The sequence below is a fragment of the Belonocnema kinseyi genome, chromosome 8 (assembly GCF_010883055.1).
Source record: "Belonocnema kinseyi isolate 2016_QV_RU_SX_M_011 chromosome 8, B_treatae_v1, whole genome shotgun sequence".
NCBI classification, from domain to species: Eukaryota; Metazoa; Arthropoda; class Insecta; order Hymenoptera; family Cynipidae; genus Belonocnema; species Belonocnema kinseyi.
In genome coordinates, this window is record NC_046664.1 from 23,284,018 (window position 1) to 23,306,279 (window position 22,262).

Below are 22,262 nucleotides of genomic sequence, written 5' to 3' on the forward strand. Positions count from 1 at the left end.
CACTACCAAAAAAGACGAAATTTTAATGTAATTCAAGAATTCCGAACCAAAAAGTTGAAATTTCAACTAAAAAAGATTAATTTACAATGAAAAATACGAATTATTAATCAAATTCAAGAACTTTTACCCAAAAAGTAGAACTTTTAACTAAAAAATTAGTTTTCTACAAAAAAAAACGAATTTTTTTAACAAAATTCAAGAATTCAGAAACAAAAAAGGCGAAGTTTCCACTAAAATAGATGAATTTTTAAACCAAAACATTAATTTACTACGAAAAAATACGAATTTTTAATAAAATTCAAGAATTCTCAACCGAAAAGTTAAATTTTTTAAGAAAGAGATCAAATATTTTTTTTATTTTTTCAGAAAGTAATTCGACTTTAAAACCTAGTTGTTTAATTTTCAACTAACAAAGACGCATTTTTAAACAAAAAGCTTAATATTTTACCGAAAGAAAATAATAAAATTTGTTAACATAATCCAAGGATTCCGAACTAAAAAGTCGAAGTTTCAAAAAAAAAAAGATTAATTTACTACGAAAAACGACGAACTTTAATCAAAATTTAAGAATTATCCAAAAAGTTGATTTTTCAACTAAGAAATTCATTTTATATTTTGGTTCAGAATTCTTGAATTTTGTTAAAAGTTTCGTTTTTTTTTGTAGAAAATTTAAGTTTTTGTTTGAAAATCAATCTGTTTTAGTAGAAAATTTAACTTTTTGGTCGATAATTCTTGAATTTTGTTAAAAATTCGTGTTTTTCGATACAAAATTAATTTCTTAGTTGAAAAATCAACTTTTTGGATAATTCTTAAATTTTGATTAAAGTTCGTCTTTTTTCGTAGTAAATTAATCTATTTTGTTGAAACTTCAACTTTTCAGTTCGGAATTCTTGGATTTTGTTAACAAATTTGATTATTTTCTTTCGGTAAAATATTAAGCTTTTTGTTTAAAAATTCGTCTTTTTTAGTTGAAAATTAAACAACTAGGTTTTAAAGTCGAATTACTTTCTTAAAAAATAAAAAAAATATTTGATCTCTTTCTTAAAAAATTTAACTTTTCGGTTGAGAATTCTTGAATTTTATTAAAAATTCGTATTTTTTCGTAGTAAATTAATGTTTTGGTTTAAAAATTGATCTTTTTCAGTTGAAACTTCGACTTTTTGGTTCTGAATTCTTGAATTTTGTTAAAAAAATTCGTTTTTTTTGTAGAAAATTAATTTTTTAGTTGAAAGTTCTACTTTTACGATAAAAATTCTTGAATTTGATTAAAAATTCGTATTTTTCGTTGTAAATTAATCTTTTTTAGTTGAAATTTCAACTTTCCGATTCGGAATTCTTGAACCATTTGGTTAAAAATTCTTGAATTATATTAAAATTTCATGTTTTTCGTAGTAAATTAATCTTTTAGTTTAAAAATTCATTTTTTAAATTGAAACTTCGACTTTTTCGTTCCGAATTCTTGAATTTTTTTACAAAATTCGTCTTTTTTTGGTTGAGAATTCTTGAATTTTGTTAAGAATTCGTTTTTTTTCGTTAAAAATTAAACAACTAGGTTTTAAAGTTAGGTTTTAAATTAATCTTTTGATTTAAAAATGCATCTTTTTTAGTTGAAAACTGAACTTTTGGTTAAAATTTAAGAAGTAAATTTTAAAGGTTAACAACTTTTTCAAAAATGCATTTTTTGGTTCATGAATCAAAATTTTAGTACAAAATTAATTTTTTTGGTTGGAAATTAAACTGCTTTGTTGCCAATTCCTTTTTTGTTGTTCTTGAAAAACTACCTTTGTAAGCAAAAATTCAACTTTTGATTCAAATTGAACTATTTTCTTAAAAATTCGTTTTTTCATTGAAAATTAATCTAGTTTATTAGTTGAAAATTCAACTTTTGTGTCAAGAGTTCTTCATCTCTTTCATAAAAATTTAACTTTTCGGGTGAGAAGTTTGGAATTCTTTTGAAAATTCGTCTCTTTGGTAATAAATTAATCTTTTTGTTTAAAAATTCTTCTTTTTTGGTTGGAAATTTAACTTTTTGGTTGAGAATTTTTTAATTTTGTTAAAAAACCATTTTTTTAATACAAAATTAATTTTTTTGTTTGAAAATTAATTTTTTGGTTAAAAATTAAACAACTAAGTTTTTAAGTTGAAATACTTTCTTAACAATTAAAAAATTGTTTCTTGTTTAAGAATTCAACTTTTTCATTTTGAATTCTTGAATCTTATTAAAAAATCTTCCTTTTTGGTAATAAATTAATCTTTTTGTTTAAAAGTTCATCTTCTTAAATTAAAATTGAACATTTTGGTTGAGAATTCTTGAATTTTGTTAATAAATTGTTTTTAAAAATAAACTTTTGTTTAAAAATTCATCTTTTTGGTTAAAAATTTAACAACTAAGTTTTAAAGGTGAGCAAATTTCTCAAAAATGCAACAAAAAAATCCAAAATGTCAGTAAACAAATCATCTTTTTGGTTGGAAATTGAACGGTTTTGTTAAAAATTCCTTTTTTTTTGTTTTTGAAAAACTCCTTTGGTAATTGAAAATTTATTATTAAAAATATTAAAAATATATTCTAAAAATATTGTACACAAAAATATTATGTCCAATATTTTTCCTACACAAAATATATTTATTTTGAGTTTTTTAAAACAATTATGATTTGTCGAAACATTTTTTTTCGCCAGTAAAACATGAAAGGTTATTATTTTTCAGGATTAATGATACATTTGATAAATTTAAAGAACAAATAATAATTCTACCTTAACAAATTTGGTAATTATTTAAATATATTAAAATATTATATATAATTATTATAAATAAAAATAAATTCATAATTTTAGATGAATTAAAACATGAACTTTCAAAGTTAAACTTATAATAATGTATATTTACATTAAATTATCATTATTTTTTTATTTAAAATAATTAATCACAAACTTATAATAACAAAATTTAAACATTTTATTACAAGATTATTTCTCAGAAGTTAAAGGATTATTATGATGTAATCAGATTCAATTTTATTTATATTTTAACGATAAATAATTCTGAACATTGTTTTTTTTCAATAGTTAAATTTTGAAAATTTACAATAAATATTTTTTCAGTTTAATGATTATCAATTTTCTTCAATTTTAACGAATTTCAAAAGAACAATCAAGTTTTCAATTCTAGATCCTCAAAATTAAAGAAATTTCGAATTTAAATCATTAAAAATTACATAATTTTTTTAAAACTTCAGGAATGTTACCATTCGGAAATTGTAGAGTTTTGGGAAATTTATGTTTCGGGATTTTCCGGTCTCTAATTATTATTATTATTATTATTATTATTATTATTATTATTATTATTATAAAATCACGCTCACGAATAAGAGTTTTTATAAGAATTTTTAGAATGATTTATTTTATAAATAATAATTTTATATTTATTTCATATACTTTATTAATTGCAGTATTATAAATTTTATTATTCAAAAGAACTTATAACTTATATAATTTTTTATAATAATATATTAATACAAATAGTAATTTAATTATATATAATTTTTTAATAAAATATATATTTTGAATCAATTTAAAGTTCGAAAATAATATTTAATTAAAAAAATCAGATTACATTTTTTAAATTTATATTTATTTTTTTTTAATATTTCAATTTAGAAGATTTAAAATTGAAAATTTTTCAATGTAACGATTTTAAACTTCAAATTCTTCAATTTTTAACTATTTTGAAAACCAAAAGTCAATTTGTCAAATCAACATCTTAAGAAATAAAGAAATTTCAATTTTAAATCATTAAAATTACATAATTTTTAATTGTAAGGTTTAAAACTAGCATAAGTTTTAATTCTGAATTTTCAAAATTAAAAACCCTTCAATTTTGAAGATTTAAACTTCAATGCTTTCGAAGATTGACAATAGAAAATGCTTATTTTTTCATGATGCAAAAAAAAATTTTAATTTGGATGACAGATTATCAAAAGTGAATTTTTAAATTTTAAATCTTTCAAGTTGAAGAAATTTCAAACGTAAATTCTGAAAATTACAATATTTTAAATTGTAAAATTGAAAACTGCGATAAGTTCTAATTGTGAATTTTCGAAATTAAAAGCTTTAGAAAATTTTTTAAATTTAAATTTCTACCATTTTGAAGGATTAAAATTAAAAATTCTAGAATTTTGAAAATATAGAATTACAGATAATTCAATTTTCAAGGTTTATATTTAAAAGTATGTAACTTAATTGGTATTCAATTTTAAATATTTTTGTTTTGTTTTGAACAGTACAATTTCGAAGAATTACAATCTAAAATTCTTCAATTTTTAAGATATAAAATTGAAGACTAATTTATTTGGAATGTTTCTAGTATAAAATTACTTAATTTAAAACTTTTTTATTTTATTTGCAGTTCATTTTTGAAGATTTACTATAAAAAAATCTTCAATTTTCAAGATTTTCAATCAAAGGTTCTTCAAATTTTAATGTTGTTTGAAATAGTTCAATTTTTTTAATTTACATTTGAAAAATTCTGAAATTTTTAATATAGAAAATTGCAAATTATTTAATTTTTAAGATTTAAATCTTAAAGGTTTTTGTTAGCTATTTAAATATTTTGAAAATAAAAATTCAAGTTTAATTTGAAATCTTTTAAATTCAAAAAATGTCAAATTTAAATCACCAACATTACAGAAATTTTAATGGTAAAACTTTTATCCTTGAATTGTGATGATTTTGAAGATTAAAATATTTGAAATTCTACAATGTTGAAATTTTGAACCTTTATTTTAATTATTAAATTTTAAAGATTTACAATTAAAATTCTTCCATTTTTGCAATTGCAATTTGAAATTATTCAAAATTTAAAAATTGCAATAGAATATTCATTAATTTAGAATCTTTATAGTTTTAAAAAAGTACCATTTTAAACGTTTTTTTTTGTTTTTTAATATTTAGTTTAATTTTGAAGATTTACAATGGAAAATTCTTCAGTTTTTAAGTTTTAAAATTGAATATTCATTGTCTTTGGACAGTTTTAGTTTAAAAATATGTAATTTTGAATGTTGTTTTTTTTTTAATATTCTGTAATTTTTATGATTTACATCAGAAACTTCTTCAAGTTGGAAAATTTAGAATTTAAAACTCTTTACTTTTTTTTCTTCAAAATCAGAAAAATTAAAGGATTTTGATTCAAAATCTTTAAAGTTGAAGAGTCTTTAGTTACAATTACTAAAAATTGAAAAATTTCCATTGTAAATGCTCAAAATTAAAAACTGCAATTTTAAAAAGTTAAATTTAAAGTTCTAGAATTTTTAAGGGTTATAAAGAAAAATTCCAGAATTTTGAAAATAAAGAATAGAAAATTATTCAATTTTCAATATTTATATTTTTAATACATGTAATTTTGAATGCTTTTTAAAACAGTCTAATTCTAAATTTCTAAATTAATATTGAATATTCATTAATTTGTAATGTTTATAGTTTAAAATGCTACCATTTTAAACCTTTTTTTTTTTAAATATTTAGTTTAATTTTGAAGATGTACAATTGAATATTCATTATTTTTTCAAAGTTTTAGTTTAAAAATATGTAATTTCAATTTTTTTGTTTAATATTCTGTAATTTTGTATGATTTGTCATTAAACCTTTATTAATTTGGAATACCTAGTATAAAATAATGTAATTTTGAATTTTTCTGGAATATGTAGTTCAACTGTTAAGATTTAATATTAAAATTGATGCAATTTCTAAGACTAGAAATTGAAAATTCTTTAATTAAGTTTTGCAAAATGAATAAGTTAAAGTACCCTGAGTATTATCATAATTACACTTAAATATAAAATTTAATAATTTAAAAACTGCACAATCTGATTATTCCCTAATAGTTGTAAAACAATTTGTTTGGGTGATTAAAATATGCAACAAAAATTGTGAAAATTGAAACATAGTGAACATAACCTACAACCTACCTGTTGAGGTTAGACAAATCGATTGTGTCCATGTCAATGACATGAATTTGCCTGAAGCCCATCAAAGCCAAGTTCTTTAATAATTCACAGCCTAGTCCACCAGCTCCAATAACAAGTACTTTGCAAGAATCCATCAAAAGTGGGAGATTTTCTGAAGAAGGATCAAAATCTGGCCGGCAAAATGGTCCAGATCTTTCCAAAACTTTTCGAAGATGACTCAATCTTCTATTCGTGTGATCAGACCCCATTTTTGATATTTAGGTGACGAAAAACTTATTCTTTATTGGACCCCTTTCACCTGGATCTAACTTCAAATAATTATAAATATATAATCGTAAAAAAAAACACAATAAATTGATCACAGACTGTCAACCTCCGCCATTGAAATGGAACTGTCAACACTAGCGGAAGCGGAAGTGCAGGAAGCGCACCCTGGAGTTTGAATTTAAAAAGAGGACTTCTACAGAAGTCAATTTTCAAATTTTAAACAAAATAGATCAATTTTTTACTAAATAGTTGAATTTTCCAGTTAAAAAATCAATTTCCAGCAATCATATTATTTTATACTAAAAAAAGAAGGAATTTAAAATTATATATTTGATTTTTTAATAACATAGTTACACTTTCAAGCACAAACATTAGTTTGTACAAAAACGGTTAATCTTTTGGTTAAGAAGGTAAATTTTCTACCGAAAAAAACGAATTTTTAACAAACTAGATCAATTTTTTACCAAATAGTTGGATTATCCAACAATATATTATATTGTTTATAACAATATATTAATTTTTTAATAAAAAAGACAAATTTTCAAAAAAATAAATAAATTTTTAATTAAATAGTTGAATGTTCCATTAAAAATATAAAGATCAAAATTGAAAGATACATTTTCACCAAAAACACGAATTTTCATCCAAAAAGAAGAATTTTAAACCAAGAAGATTAATTTTCTACCAAAAAAGACGAATTTTTAACAAAATAGATCAATTTTTGACCAAATAGTTGAATTTTCCAACCAAATATTCAATTTTTCATCCAAAATATCAGCTTTCAACCAAAAATATTAATTTTCTAATAAAAAAGACAAATTTTCAAAAAAATAAATAAATTTTTAATTAAATAGTTGAATTTTCCAATAAAAATATAAAGATCAAAATTGAAAGATACATTTTCACCAAAAAACACGAATTTTCATCCAAAAAGAAGAATTTTAAACCAAGAAGATGAATTTTCTACCAAAAAGACGAAATTTTAACAAAATGGATGAATTTTTAACCAAATAATTGAATTTTCCAACCAAATGTTCAATTTTTCATCCAAAATATCAGCTTTCAATCAAAAATATTAATTTTTCATAAAAAAGACGAATTTTCAAAAAAATAAATAAATTTCAATTAAATAGTTGAATTTTCAATTCAAAATATAAATTTCAAAATTGAAAGAAAACATTTTTACCAAAAACACGAATTTTTATCCAAAAGGAAGAATTTTTAACCAAGAAGATTAATTTTGTACCAAAAAAGACGAATTTTTAACAAACTAGATCAATTTTTTACCAAATAGTTGGATTATCCAACCAAATTTTCAATTTTTTATCCAAAATATCAGTTTTCAACTAAAAATATTAATTTTCTATAAAAGAAGATGAATTTTCAACAAATTAAATTAATTTTTAACTAAGCAGTTTAATTTTCCACCCAAAAGTTCAATTTTAAACTAAAAAAAATATATTTTTATCATAAAATAAGAATTTCCGGCAACAAAGATGAATTTTCTACCAAAAAGACGAAATTTTAACAAAATGGATGAATTTTTAACCAAATAGTTGAATTTTCCAACCAAATGTTCAATTTTTCATCCAAAATATCAGATTTCAACCAAAAATATTAATTTTTTAATAAAAAAGACAAATTTTCAAAAAAATAAATAATTTTTTAATTAAATAGTTGAATTTTCCATTAAAAATATAAAGATTAAAATTGAAAGATACCTAAAAGATCAATTTTAAACTAAAAATGATATATTTTGACCATAAAATAAGAATTTCCAGCAACAAAGATGAATTTTCTACCAAAAAAGACGAAATTTTAACAAAATAGATGAATTTTTAACCAAGTAGTTGAATTTTCCAACCAAATGTTCAATGTTTCATCCAAAATATCAGCTTTCAACCAAAAATATTAATTTTTTAATAAAAAAGACAAATTTTCAAAAAAATAAATAAATTTTTAATTAAATAGTTGAATTTTCCATTAAAAATATAAATTTCAAAATTGAAAGAAAACATTTTTACGAAAAACACGAATTTTCATCCAAAAGGAAGAATTTTTAACCAAGAAGATTAATTTTCTACCGAAAAAGACGAATTTTTAACAAAATAGTTCAATTTTTGACCAAATAGTTGAATTATCCAACCAAATTTTCAATTTTTTATCCAAAATATCAGCTTTCAACAAAAAATATTAATTTTCTATAAAAGAAGACGAATTTTCAACAAAATAAATTAATTTTCAACTAAATAGTTCAATTTTCCATCTAAAAGATCAATTTTAAACTAAAAATAATATATTTTTATCATAAAATAAGAATTTCCAACAACAAAGAAGAATTTTCTACCAAAAAGACGAAATTTTAACAAAATGGATGAATTTTTAACCAAATAGTTGAATTTTCCAACCAAATGTTCAATTTTTCATCCAAAATATCATCTTTCAACCAAAAATATTAATTTTTCATAAAAAAGACGAATTTAAAAAAAAAATTTCAATTAAATAGTTGAATTTTCAATTCAAAATATAAATTTCAAAATTGAAAGAAAACATTTTTACCAAAAACACGAATTTTCATCCAAAAGGAAGAATTTTTAACCAAGAAGATTAATTTTCTACCGAAAAAGACGAATTTTTAACAAAATAGATCAATTTTTGACCAAATAGTTGAATTATCCAACCTAATTTTCATTTTTTTACCCAAAATATCAGCTTTCTACAAAAAATATTAATTTTATATAAAAGAAGACGAATGTTCAACAAAATAAATTAATTTTTTACTAAATAGTTCAATTTTAAACTAAAAATGATATATTTTGATCATTAAATAAGAATCTGCAACAACAAAGATGAATTTTCTACCAAGATCATTAATTTTCTACCAAATAGACGAAAATTTAACAAAATAGATCAATTTTTAACCAATTAGTTGAATTTTCCAACCAAATGTTCAATTTTTCATCCAAAATATCAGCTTTCAACAAATAATATTAATTCTCCATAAAAAAGACGAATCTTCAACAAAAAAATTTTAATTAAATAGTTCAATTTTCCATTCAAAATATAAATTTCAAAATCGAAAGAATACATTTTTACTAAAAAGACGAATTTTCATCCAAAAAGAAGAATTTTTAACCAAGAAGATTAATTTTCTACTAAAAAGAACAAATTTTTCAAATAAATAGTTGAATTTTAAATAACGTAGTTAGATTTTCAAACAAAAAAATTAATTTCTAACAAAATTGTTTACCTTTTAGTTAAAAATTTTAATATTCTACCAAGAAGACGAATTTTCAACAAAATAGATGACGTTTTAACCAGATAGTTCCATTTTGTATACAAAAAGATGAATTTTTTTTAACCAAGAAGATTAATTTTCTACTAAAAAGAACAAAGTTTTAAATAAATAGTTGATAGCTCAATTTGCTACTAAAAAAGAGGAACGTTTACTAAAATAGATATATTTGCAACAAAAAAATTAATTTTTGCAAAAATAGTTCAACTTTTAGCCAAGAAGTTGAATTTTCTACCGAAAAGACAAATTTTTCAAAAAAATAGATTAATTTTTAACTAAATAGTTCAATTTTCCACTCAAAAGATCAATTTTAAAATAAAAATAATATATTTTTATTATAAAATAAAATTTACAAGAACAAAGATGAATTTTTCAACCAAGAAGATTAATCTTCTACCAAAAATAAGGAATTTTCAAATATATAGTTGAATTTTACAGCAAAAGATCAATTTTCAATTATAAATATAAATTTTTGATCAAGATTGATTTCCTACTAAAAAAAAACGAATTTTCAAGTAAATAGTTCAATTTTTAATTAAATCGGTAGATTTTCAAACAAATTTTGTGATAAAAGTAGTTAATCTTTTAGCTAATAAGTTTAATTTTCTAAGAAAAAGAGGAATTTCCAAGAAAATCTATTAAATTCTAACCAAATAGTTGAATTTTTCATCTAAAAGATCAATTTTCAACCAAAAAGATTAATTTTTGACGAATAATATTAATTTTATGCTAAAGAAGAACGAATTTTCTATAAAAAAAATCATTTTTAAACAAATAGTTGAATTTTCAATCAAAATGTTTAATTTTCCATCCAAAATATCAAATTTCAATCAAAAAGAATAATTTTCTACGGAAAAATACGAATTTAAGAAAAAAATAGAAAATTTTTTAACTATAGTTGAATTTTCTACTCGAAAGAAGCATTTTTAATTAAAAAGAATACATTTTTACCAAAAAAGATGAATTTCCATCGAAAAAAATGAAGTTTTAACCAAAAAGATTAACTTTCTATTGAAAATAAGGAATGTTTAAATATATAGTTTAATTTTTAATCACGTAGTTGCATTTTCTATTAAAAAGAGAAAATTCCAACAAAATAGATTAATTTTCAATCAGATAGTTGAATTTTACACGCAAAAGATCAATTTTCAAATTAAAATATAAATTTTTACCAAGAAGATTGATTTACTCCTAAAAAAAAGACGAATTTTCAAGTAAATCAATTTAAGTTCAATTTTTAATTAAATAGATAGATTTTCAAACAACTTTTTGTTTATAAAAGTAGTTAATCTTTTAGCTAATAAGTTTAATTTCCTAACAAAAAGAAGAATTTTCAACAAAATAGATGAAATTTAATCAAATAGTTGAATTTCCAATTAAGAAAGATGAATTTTTAACCAAGAACAATTTTCTATTAGAAAAATACGAATTTTCGAGTAAATAGTTCAATTTGTAATAAAATGGTTAAATTAAAAAAGAAAGAAAAGTAGTTTATTTTTCTAACAAAAAAAGGAATTTTCAAAAAACTCGAATAATTTCTAACCAAATAGTGGAATTTTTCATCCAAAAGATCAATTTTCAACCAAAAAGGTTAATTTCATGCCAATAATATTAATTTTATACTGAAGAAGAACTAATTTTCGAATAAATAGTTGAATTTTCAACAACAAAAAATTTTTGTTGTTGTTGAATTTTCAACAAAAATAAAATAATTTTTTTTAAATGGGTCAAATTTCTAATGAATAGTTGAATTTTTCACTTAAATGTTCAATTTTCCATCCTAAATAGTTGAATTTTCTACTCATAAGATACATTTTCAAGTAAAAAGAATAATTTTGTACGAAAAAGACGAATTACCATCCAAAAAGATGGATTTTTAACCAAGGAGACACATTTTCTACTAAAAAACAATCTGTCAATTTAAAATTAAAAAAAAAAAATTCGAATTTTCAATAGAAGCGTAGAATTTCCAACCAAGAAAGATTTTTCAATCAATAAAGAGAAAAAAATCTTATCCAAAATGTTGAGTTTACAACCGCAAAATATGAATTTTCTATAAAAAGAATTGAATTTTAAACTAAAAAAAATGGGTATTCAAAAAAAAAAGGAATTTTGATTTTAAAAAGTTGAATTTTCTAGCAAAAATTAAGTAGCTAGATTTTGAGTAAAAAAAAAACTAATTTTCAACAACAACAATAAAACGAATTTTCAATCAAATTTGTTCAATTTTTAACCAAAGAAATTCACTTTGAACTAAAATTATGCATTTAAATTTTTTTTTAAATTGCTAAACAAAAAGTTAAATTTTCATCCCAGAAGGCGAATTTTCTACCGAAAAAAACAACAACAAATTTTCAAAAAAATAGATGAATTCATAACTAAAAAAGATCAAATTTCAACAATTTTTTTGAAAAATTTATGAATTTTATATGATTCCATTTTTTGTCTTTTGAATTTCTTTAAATTCTTTTGGATTCTTTGGAATCCCTTTGAAATCCACTGAATTTATTTGGACGAAAAAAATTTTTCATTCATGTGAATTATTTGGAATTCACTCGGAATTCTTTAGAATTCAAAAAAGAATTTGTTTGAATTCCCTCGAATCCTTTAAAATTGATTCAAATTTTTATGAAATGTTTCCGTTTATTTAAATTTTTCACCGTAAGTGTTTATGAATTTCATCGAATTCTTTTAATTCCCCAAAAAATCCTCATAATTTACAAGCATTTTATTTAATTTATTGCGTTTTTCTTTCTTCAATTTGATTTTATTAGAATGCTGGTTACTCTTATTTTACTCAATTCAATGGAATTAAAAAAAAATTATTCACTAAACTCAAATTCTTATGAATCTGATCGAAGTTTGTTAAATTCCCTTGAATTCTTCTAAATTCGATTAAATTTTACTTATATCAATGTCATTTTTTTTCATTTCAAATAATTTGAAATCCGCCTTGTATTTTTTTAATTCTTGTGAATTTGACCGAACTCTCCTAAATTCCCTTAAATTCTTTTAAATTAATTTCAATTTTACTGAAGTTAATGGATTTAAAAAACTAAATTATTTGGATTCTACCCGCTATACTTTTGAATTATTTAAAATTTGCCCTTAATTCCCTTTCAATAAAAAAATATAATTTTCAATCAGACATTAAATTTCAACCAGAAAGATTAATTTGATAAAAAAAGAATCATTTTGATAAAAATACATTAAAATTTTTGTGACTTTGATTTGGCATTCACCCTGCTCTTTTTAATTCCGTTACATCCTTCTAAATTCAAATATTAAATACATCCATGGTATAGTTTCGGTTTAAAAATGTTTTCTGAATTTTTTAAAATTGTTTTCACCTAAAACAAATTCTTATGAATTTGATCGAAATCTCTTAAATTCCTTTGAATTCTTTTAAATTCATTTCGATTTTATTAATTACATTTAATCAATTAAATCATGACTTTTTGCATTTTTCTTTGAATTTTTCGTTCAATTTTTTTAATTCACTTCAAAACTAATGAATTCAATGAATTTTCTTAATATTTTTTAATTGTTCTCAATTCCTTTGAATTTTTCAAAATTCACTCTGCACTTAATGAATTCAATGCATTTTTAAAAATATTTTCGAATAGTTTTTAATTCAATTGAATTTTTTTTTAACATTCAGCTTGAATTTTTATGAATTTTATTTGGAATTCACCCTGAATTCTTAAGAAATCAAAAGAGAATTCTTTTAAATTCCATTGAATCCTTTTAAATTTACTCAAATCTTAATTGAATCAATGGTTTAGTTTCGGTTTAAAGAAGTTTTTGGAGTTTTTTAAATGTTGTTCACTTAACAGAAATTCTTACGAATTTGACCGAAATCTCTTGCGTTCTTCTAAATTAATTTCAATTTTACTTATTCACTCCAAATCTAATGAATTCAATGAATTTTCTTAATATTTTTTAATTGTCTTTAATTCTCTTGAATTTTCCAAAATTACTGTAAACTTAATGAATTCAATATATTTTTAAAAATAATTTTTAATTTTTTTAATTCACTTGAATTTTTTTAACCGTCAGCTTAAATTTTTATTATTTTTTTTTTTAATTCACCCTGAATTCATTGGAAATCAAAAGAAAATTCCTTGATATCCCATTGAATCCTTCTAAATTCACTCAAATTGTAATTCAATGGAATAGTTTCGGTTTAAAATTTTTTTGTATTTTGTTCACTTGACATAAATTTCTATGAATTTGACAGAAATCTCTTAAATTCCTTTGAATTCTTCTGAATTCATTTTGATAAATGATAAATATAAATGATAAATAAATATTAATTAAATAAATAGAATAGTTTTGGTTAAAAAATGTTTTTTAAATTGATTTTTTTGTTTTCATTAAACACAAATTCTTCTGGATTTGACCGAAATCTCTTAAATTCCGTTGAATTCATCTAAGTTTCTTTCAATTGTACTAAAATCAATCAAATTAAAAAAATTAAATCATGAATTTTTCTAAATTTTCTCCAAACCTAATAAATTCAATTAATTTTGTTTCAATTTTTCTAAATTCACTCCAAAACTAATGAATTCACTGAATTTTTTCAATATTTTCTAATTGTTTTCAATTCCCTTTAATTTTTCAAAATTCAGTCGAAACTTAATTGATTCAATGCATTTTTTAAAATATTTTAAAATTGTTTCTAATTCACTTGAATTTTTATAATTTTTATTTAAAATTCACCTTGAATTCTTCAGAAACCAAAAGATAATTCTTTTAAATTCCATTGAATACTTCTAAATTCACTGAAATACTAATTACATCAATGGAATAGTTTCGATTTAAAAAAGTTTTTTGAGTTTTTTTAAATTTGGTTCACTTGACTCAAATTCTTATGAATTTGACAGAAATCTCTTAAGTTCCTTTGAATTCCTCTAAATTAATTTCAATTTTACTAAAATCAATGAAATTAAAAAAAAATCAAATCATGAATTTTTGTTCGAAATTTTCTAATTTCACTCCAAAACTGATAAATTCAATTAATTTTCTTAATATTTTAAAATTGTTTTTAATTCCCTTAAATTTGTCTAAATTCATTCTAAACTAAATGAATTCAATGCATTTAAAAATAATTTTGAATTATTTTTAATTCAATTGAATTTTTTTTAACATTCAGCTGGAATTTTTATAAATTATATTTGGAATTCACCTTGAATTCTTCAGAAATTAAAATAGAATTTCACCGTAATCTTTTAAATTTCTTTGAATTCTTTTAAATTTATTTAAATTTTACTAAAATCAATGAAAATTAAAAACAAAATAAATCATGAATTTATCTAAATTCACTCCACGCCTAATGAATGCAATGAATTTTCTTAATAATTTCTTATTGTTCTTAATTCCCTTGAATTTTTCAAAATTCACTCTAAACTTAATGAATTCAATGCATTTTTTAAAATATTTCGGAATTGTTTTCAGTTCACTTGAATTTTTTTTTTAATTCAGCTTGAATTTTTCTGAATTTTTTTTAATTCACCCTGAATTCTTTAGAATTTAAAAAAGAATTCTTTTAAATTCCATTGAATACTTCTAAATCCACTCAAAATACACAAATTATTATGAATTTGACCAAAATATTTTAAATTCCTTTGAATTCTTCTGAATTCGTTTCAATTTTATTCAAATCAATTAAATCTAAAAAAAAAACAAATCATGAATTTTTTCAAATTTTCTAAATTCACTCCAAACCTAATGAATTCAATTAATTTTCTTAAGATATTTTTTTATTTCCTTTAATTCCCTCGAGTGTATCAAAATTCACTCTAAACTTAATAAATTCTATGCATTTTTAAAAACATTTCTGAATTGTTTTTAATTCACTTGAATTTTGCATATATTGAAAGAGAATTCTTGTAAATTCCAAAGAATCCTTCTAAATCCTGTCAAATATTAATGAACTCAATGGAATAGTTTCTGTTTAAAAATGTTATTTTTCAAAATTTTGTTCACTTGACACAAATCATTATGAATTTGACCGAAATCTCTTAAATTCCTTTAAATTCTTCTAAATTCATTTCAAATTTATTAAAATCAATAGAATTAAAAAAATCAAATCATGTTTTTTTTCAATTTTACCTAAATTCTCTCTAACTTAATGAATTCAATGCATTCTAAAAAATATTTCGGAATTTTTTCCAATTCACTTGCATTTTTTTTTTAATTCAGCTTGAATTTTTATGATTTATTTTTTAATTCACCCTGAATTCTTTAGAATTTAAACGAGAATTCTTTAAAATTGAAGTAAATCCTTCTAAATTCACTCAAATATTGATTAAATCAATAGAATAGTTTCTGTTTAAAAACATTGTATGAGTTTTTTTTTTTAATTTGGTCACTTGACAAAATTCTTATGAATTTGACCGAAATCTCTTAAATTCCTTTGAATTCTCCTAAATTCATTTTATTTTTACTAAAATCAATGGAATTAAAAAAAATAAATCATGAATTTTTCTAAATTCACTCCCAACCGAATGAATTCAATAATTTTCTTAATAATTTTGAATTTTTTTCAATTCCCTTGAATTTATCAAAATTCAATTTAAACGTCATAAATGCAATTCGGTAAAAAATATATTTTGGAATTACTTTTAATTCTATTGCACTTTTTAAACATTCAGCTTGATTTTTTATGAATTTAATCGTATAGAATCGAATTATTTAAAGTTGTTTTCAATTCTTTTGAATTTTTTTAATTCACTTTTTTTCAGTTCACTTAAATTCTAATGAATTTGCTCTGAATTCTGCGCAGTCCCACTATAATTCCCTTTAATTCCCCTTGAAATTCATTCTACTTTTAATAAAATTAATGGCATTTTTTTAAAGATACGAGAGTGTAATCAAAAACCGAAAAAGGAAATTGCTTTCAAATTTCGTTTATTGAATACAGTGGTTTAAAACGAATTACAAAGTGATTTCTTACAGCAAATAAGATTTTCTGAACTTTCACTTTTAAGCTTGTGATGAGTCGATAGCTTAATAAAAAAAAATCAAATAATCTATTTATACAAAACCTGACAAAACTCTCATTCCGAAAACAAATGTTCTGATAGTGTAATACTTTTTTACAACTCTATTAAATAAAAATATACAACGATAATGATGTATTTGTTGTTAAAAATCTTTTATACAGATTACTATCTTTGTAAATCTAAAGTTGACAAATCACGCATTCAATAGAGGAAAATATTAACCATTTATTACTATAATGGAATAGTTCTATCACAAATAAAACACTTGTACATCAATTTATTAATTATTAATTATTAATTAATATTATTTGAAGGACATTTTTTTAAATTCAATTCTAACAGTTCCGATTAACACATTTATAAAGTTCAAAATTACACAAAGGTGGTAAAAAAACAAATAACAAAAATGAAAAATAACACTTCTTTCATTTCTTTTTTGAAAATGTTTCTTTAATTTTTTTATTCTTCATAACATTATTTCGGAAAAATATTGAGTGGCGAAAAAATATTTTGTTCCATTGAATAATCTGAACAAGAACATTTACATCCAAATCTCAAGTGTTTCTTTTCCAAAAAGGAAAAAAAAAATTAAGTAGTAAAAAAAATTATTGAATAATATTAACATTTCACAATAATCTGGGAAATTTTTATGACGCCGGACATTTAAATCTATGTTCTCTAATTCGACAGAGGAGCAAGAATTGATTTTTGATAGTCTTGGAAGAAGTTTAAGACAAAAAATGTTGGTATGGATAAATAAAAAATTTTAGTTTATTTTTAATTGAACAAAACTTATCGGTATGTAAACAATTTAACCCAAAAAATTCATTTTACTAATTGAAAGAGCACTATCATCCAAGACTTTCAGACTCGAAAATAAAAAAAAAATCATGTAAAAAATAAAGCGGTCGAGAAAATCCTTTCAGTTTCAATTCGACCAACAAAAATTTTCCCTCAAACGTAACTGACGTAATCGATTTTACTGTGTTGTATATTTTATTGAAATTTAATTCGACCCTAAATCACTATGAAATTGTAAATTCTGGGTTTACTTATTCAAGAAAAATGTTATTTTTCAAGGCAAAACTTGTAATTATTTTTATTTTAGAAATTTCTGAATTATAAAAGGAAGTTTTGTAAAAGAAATATAATTTGGACTACGAACAGGGATAATTTTTGTAATTTATAAATTATAACTCTTGTAAAAAATTCTTGAATTTTGAAAATCTAGAATTGATTGCTTTCAAAGATTAACAATTGAAATCTCTTAAATTCTAAAGATTTATAAATAAAAATTCTTTAATTCGTATGATTTTGAAAATCAAAAGTCGAATTTTCGATTTTAAATCTTCCAAATTTAAGAAATTTCGAATGTAAACCATTAAAATTACAGAATTTTTATTTATACATTTATTAAATTAAAATGTTACAAAATTCTAGAATTTTTAGGAGTTATAATCGAAAATTCTTGAATTTGAAAAATATAGATTTGCACATTATTCAATTTTTAAGATGGAACCGTATAATTTGGAAGATTTAAAATTCAAAATTCTTCAATTTTATCGATATAAAATTTAAACTCTTCAACAAAACAGATGAATTTTTAAACAAAAAAGGTTAACTTTCAAGAACAAAAATAGAATATTTTAATATAAAGTTACAGAAATATTTTTTGAAGCAAATAAAATACATTACAAACAAAATAGTTACATATACATAAAAAAAAAAAACTAAAGAAAATGGAATAGTACAATTTTCAGTTGAAAAAGCTAATTTAAAAAAAATTAATTTTAACTAAAAAAATGAAATTGCTGGAACCAACTCAAAATTATCAATCTTTGAAAAAATTCCCTCTTTAAAGTCAAAATTGTGATTCTTTTGAAAAATTCAATGTTCCAAAACAGAATGATCACTCTTCTAGAAAATTCTCTGATCCAATTCAAAATTACATATAACTGCCTTAGAAAATTTCCTGTTCCAATTCAGGATTATAATTTTTCTTAAAAATTTACTGTTCCACTTTTTTATAAATCTTTTTTAAATCAAAGTATAACTCAGAATTATAATTTTTCTGTAAAATTTTCTGTCCAACGTCAAAATTATTGAGCAAACTGAGAATAATTATATATCAAAATACTTTTATTATTTATTTTAGTCCAAAAGAATGAAAAATGCCAATCAGTGAATCAAATTCACGTTTTCTCGGTTAGATAGACACCCTGAGAATGAGTATTGTATCAATACAAATCAAGTTTCTGCAATAGATTCTGGAATAAGATTCTGGATTAACATTCTAGAATAAAATTCTCGATTAAAATTCTGGAATAACATTCTAGAATAAAATTCTAGAATAGATTCTAGAATAAATTTCTAGTTATTTAATTCTAGAATACAATTCTTGAATAAAATTCTAGATTAAAATTCTAGAATAAAAATCCAGAATAGATTCTGGAATAAAAATCTAGAACAGATTCTTGGATAGAATTCTAGATTAAAATTCTAAAATAAAATTCTAGAATACAATTCTAGAATAAAATTCTACGATAAAATTCTAGATTAAAATTCTAGAATAGATTTTAGAATAAGATTCTACATTAAAATTCTAGAATAAAACAACCAGACTAGATTCTAGAATAAAATTCTAGATTAACCTTCGAGAATGAAAATCCATAATAGATTTTTGAATAAAATTCTAGAATATATTCTAGAATAAATTTCTGGAATAGAATAGATTCTCGAATAATATTCAAGAATGGATTCTAGAATATTCTAGAAGAAAATCCAGAAGATTCTAGAAGAAAATTTTAGAAGAAAATTATAGAATAGATTCTCGAATATATTCTAGAATAAAATTCTAGGATAGATTCTAGAATAAAATTCTAGAATAAAAATCCATAATAGATTATAGCATAAATTCCGGAATAAATTTTTAGAACAAACTTTTAGAATAAAATTCTAAGATAAAATTCAAGATGAAAATTATATAATAGATTCTAGAATGAAATTCTAGAATAAAAATCAGAATATATTCTAGAAAAAAAATCCATAATAGATTATAAAATAAAATTCTAGATTCAAATTCTAGATTTAAAAAAAAGAATAGATTCTAGAATAAAATTCTCCAATAAATTTCTAGATTCAAATTCTAGAATAGATTCTGAAATAAAATTCTGGATTCAAATTCAAGATTAAAAAACCAGAATGGATTGTAAAATAAAATTCTGGAGTAAAAATTCAGAATAGATTCTAGAATGAAATTCTAGATTAAAATTCCTCGATAAAAATCTAGAATATATTCTAGAATAAAAATCCAGAACAGATTCTAGAAAAAGATTCTAGAATAAAATTCTAGAAGAAAATATAGAATAGATTCTAGGATAAAATTCTAGAAAACATTCTAGAATAGATTCCGGAGAAAATTCTAGATTAAAATTCTAGAATATAATCTCGAATAGATTTTAGAATAAAGTTTTCAATTGAAATTCTAGAACAGATTCTAGAATAAAAACCCGGAATAGGTTTTAGAATAAAATTCTAGAATGAAATTTTAGAATAAAGTTCTAGAATTAAATTCTAGAATAAAATTCTAGAATAAAATTCTAGAATAAAATTCTAGAATAAAATTCCAGAATAAAATTCTAGAATATAAAAAAAATGCTATCCCTGTATTTTCAATTATCTAAAAATTAAATACTGCACAAAACACAGTAAAATCAACTACCTAGCCCTCTTGAATGATGCGCAAATGAAAGGATTTATCACGACAGGTACTGACTAAATACTCCTATTCTTTACTCGAGGCTTGCGGCTCGACAGCCTCATCCGTGGATTGAACCGGTTGAGTCAAAGTATTCTGAAACCACAGCATCCAGTTGCTCAAGTAATGACCGCTGACTGGACTATCGGTGTCTTCCTTCATCTGCGCATTGCTTAACTCTTCAAAACTGCGAACAGTCTGAAGTTCGGTGAAACTGTTCATCACCAAGTGTCTGCCATGCATTCGTAACTCCCTCTTTCTAAGCGCATCTTTTACTAACCTTTCCCTGCGTTCCTCCTCGGTCTCGATAGCCGACCTGGTGAATCTCATTTCTCGCGCTCGGATCGCGTCCCTCTTCAACCTCTCCTTTCTCTCCTCGTCCGTCTCCTTGGCATACTGATTCAACCTCTGCTCCCGCCGCTTCGCCGACTCTTTATTCAATCGCTCGCGCCTCTGCTCGGGAGTTTCGTTCGCGTACATGCTCAATCTCTTGAGCCTCCTCTTCTCCGCTTCGCGATCCTGTCGCTTCCGCCTCTCCTCCGGCGACTCATTGTACATCCTGTACTCCCTTTTCCGTGCCGCATCGGCATCAAGTCGCTTTCTCTTCTGCTCGGGTGTCTCATAATACATACGCATCTCGCGCTTTTTTGCTGCCTCTCGCGCCAGTCTCTCTTGCCTCTGCTCCTCGCTCTCCTCCTCGTAGAGCTTCTTCCTCTTTTCCCTCATACACTCGGCTTTTCTCCTCAAGCGTTCCCTGCAATTAGAGATTTTAAGTGCCCACGAATTTATGCTGAGCAAATGTTTTTTTTTTCTTTTTTTCATCTAGACTGTAAAACAAGGACTTGTGTAAAATTACAGAGTTTCCGAAAATTACATATTGTATCACTGTAAATATCACACACTTCACTGTGTGATTTCACAGAAATGTGTAAAATTACATCCTCTAACGATTTTTAAATTACATCGAGATTTTTAATTTTACCATAGATCTTTAATTTTACTCTGACGGAAATGTGAGATTTTTGATTTATAATTAATTGAGAATTTGGAATAATAAAATGATATGTGAATACGAAAGCGTCTCTCATTTTCGTTATTTATCGACGCCCTCATCCTCTAATTTTGGAGCATTTTGCTTCTTAACGCGAGAAAATGGACAGCTGTATTTAACTTTGTTGACAGCTTTCACAAAAAAATCGCTAAAATTCGAGCTCTTGCTATTTTGCCTTTTACATTTTCTGCTATTGAAACGAAAAAAAGCGGCTATTCAAAACGTGAAATTCATATTTTTGTTGCGGAATTTTTCAACTACAAAAAAATATCCATAGTCCGGATTGTGTTTCTTGAATCTCCATGAAATTCTTGTACGAAGTTTGACCATCGAGTGTTCGAAACCTGTCGCCCCAATAAATTTTATTTTATTTTATTCTTTCACAATAATGAATTTTAGATTTTCGTGTGTAAAATTATAAGCCGAATTGGAATATCACAAAAGCTTCAATTGCAAAATTCATCGCTAGGTGGACTCTTACCAATTTTCGTAAACTTACTCTGATATACGAGGGTCCTTCTATTTACATCCACCAGAGACGTAAAATTCAATAGATTTTTTTTACAGCGTAGAAATTTAACTATTCCATTTTTTCTTTTTTAGTTGAAAATTCATTTTTGTGGTTGAAAATTCAACTTTTTTTATTCAAAATGTAACTTTTCTCGTGAAAATTCCTTTTTGTTTTTTGGTTGAACGTTTCCTTTTTTAACATTTTAACTATTCTAACTTTGAATAAAGATTGATCTTCTTATATGAAAATTCATGTACTTTGTTGAAAAAAAAAGTCTTCTTTGGTTGAAAATTTATATTTTAAGCTAAAAATTAATTCATTTGACTGAAAACTCGTTTTCTGTTTGTTTCTTTAAACGTTACATTTCTCAATGAAAATTGATGTATTCTATTTTGGATTTGTAAATTTATTT

General features: G+C 22.5%; 2 protein-coding genes across 5 annotated transcripts in view; both read right to left on the reverse strand.

Annotated features, from left to right (window-relative positions):
• The window catches only part of LOC117178407 (NEDD8-activating enzyme E1 catalytic subunit), a 23,096-nt gene extending 16,750 nt beyond the window's left edge, over positions 1–6,346 (reverse strand). The window contains exon 1 of the mRNA XM_033369834.1: positions 5,963–6,346. Coding sequence (XP_033225725.1) covers positions 5,963–6,210 — 248 coding nt within the window. The 5' untranslated portion in view covers positions 6,211–6,346. The remainder of the gene's footprint in view (positions 1–5,962) is intronic.
• A 13,821-nt stretch (positions 6,347–20,167) lies between these two features.
• The window catches only part of LOC117179085 (inner centromere protein-like), a 35,144-nt gene continuing 33,049 nt past the window's right edge, over positions 20,168–22,262 (reverse strand). For 2 of the 4 annotated variants that reach the window (XM_033370732.1, XM_033370733.1), the window contains exon 3: positions 20,168–21,042. In XM_033370732.1, the coding sequence (XP_033226623.1) occupies positions 20,316–21,042 (727 nt within the window). In that variant the 3' untranslated portion in view covers positions 20,168–20,315. The remainder of the gene's footprint in view (positions 21,043–22,262) is intronic. The other 2 variants (XM_033370734.1, XM_033370731.1) reach the window with 2 other exon arrangements.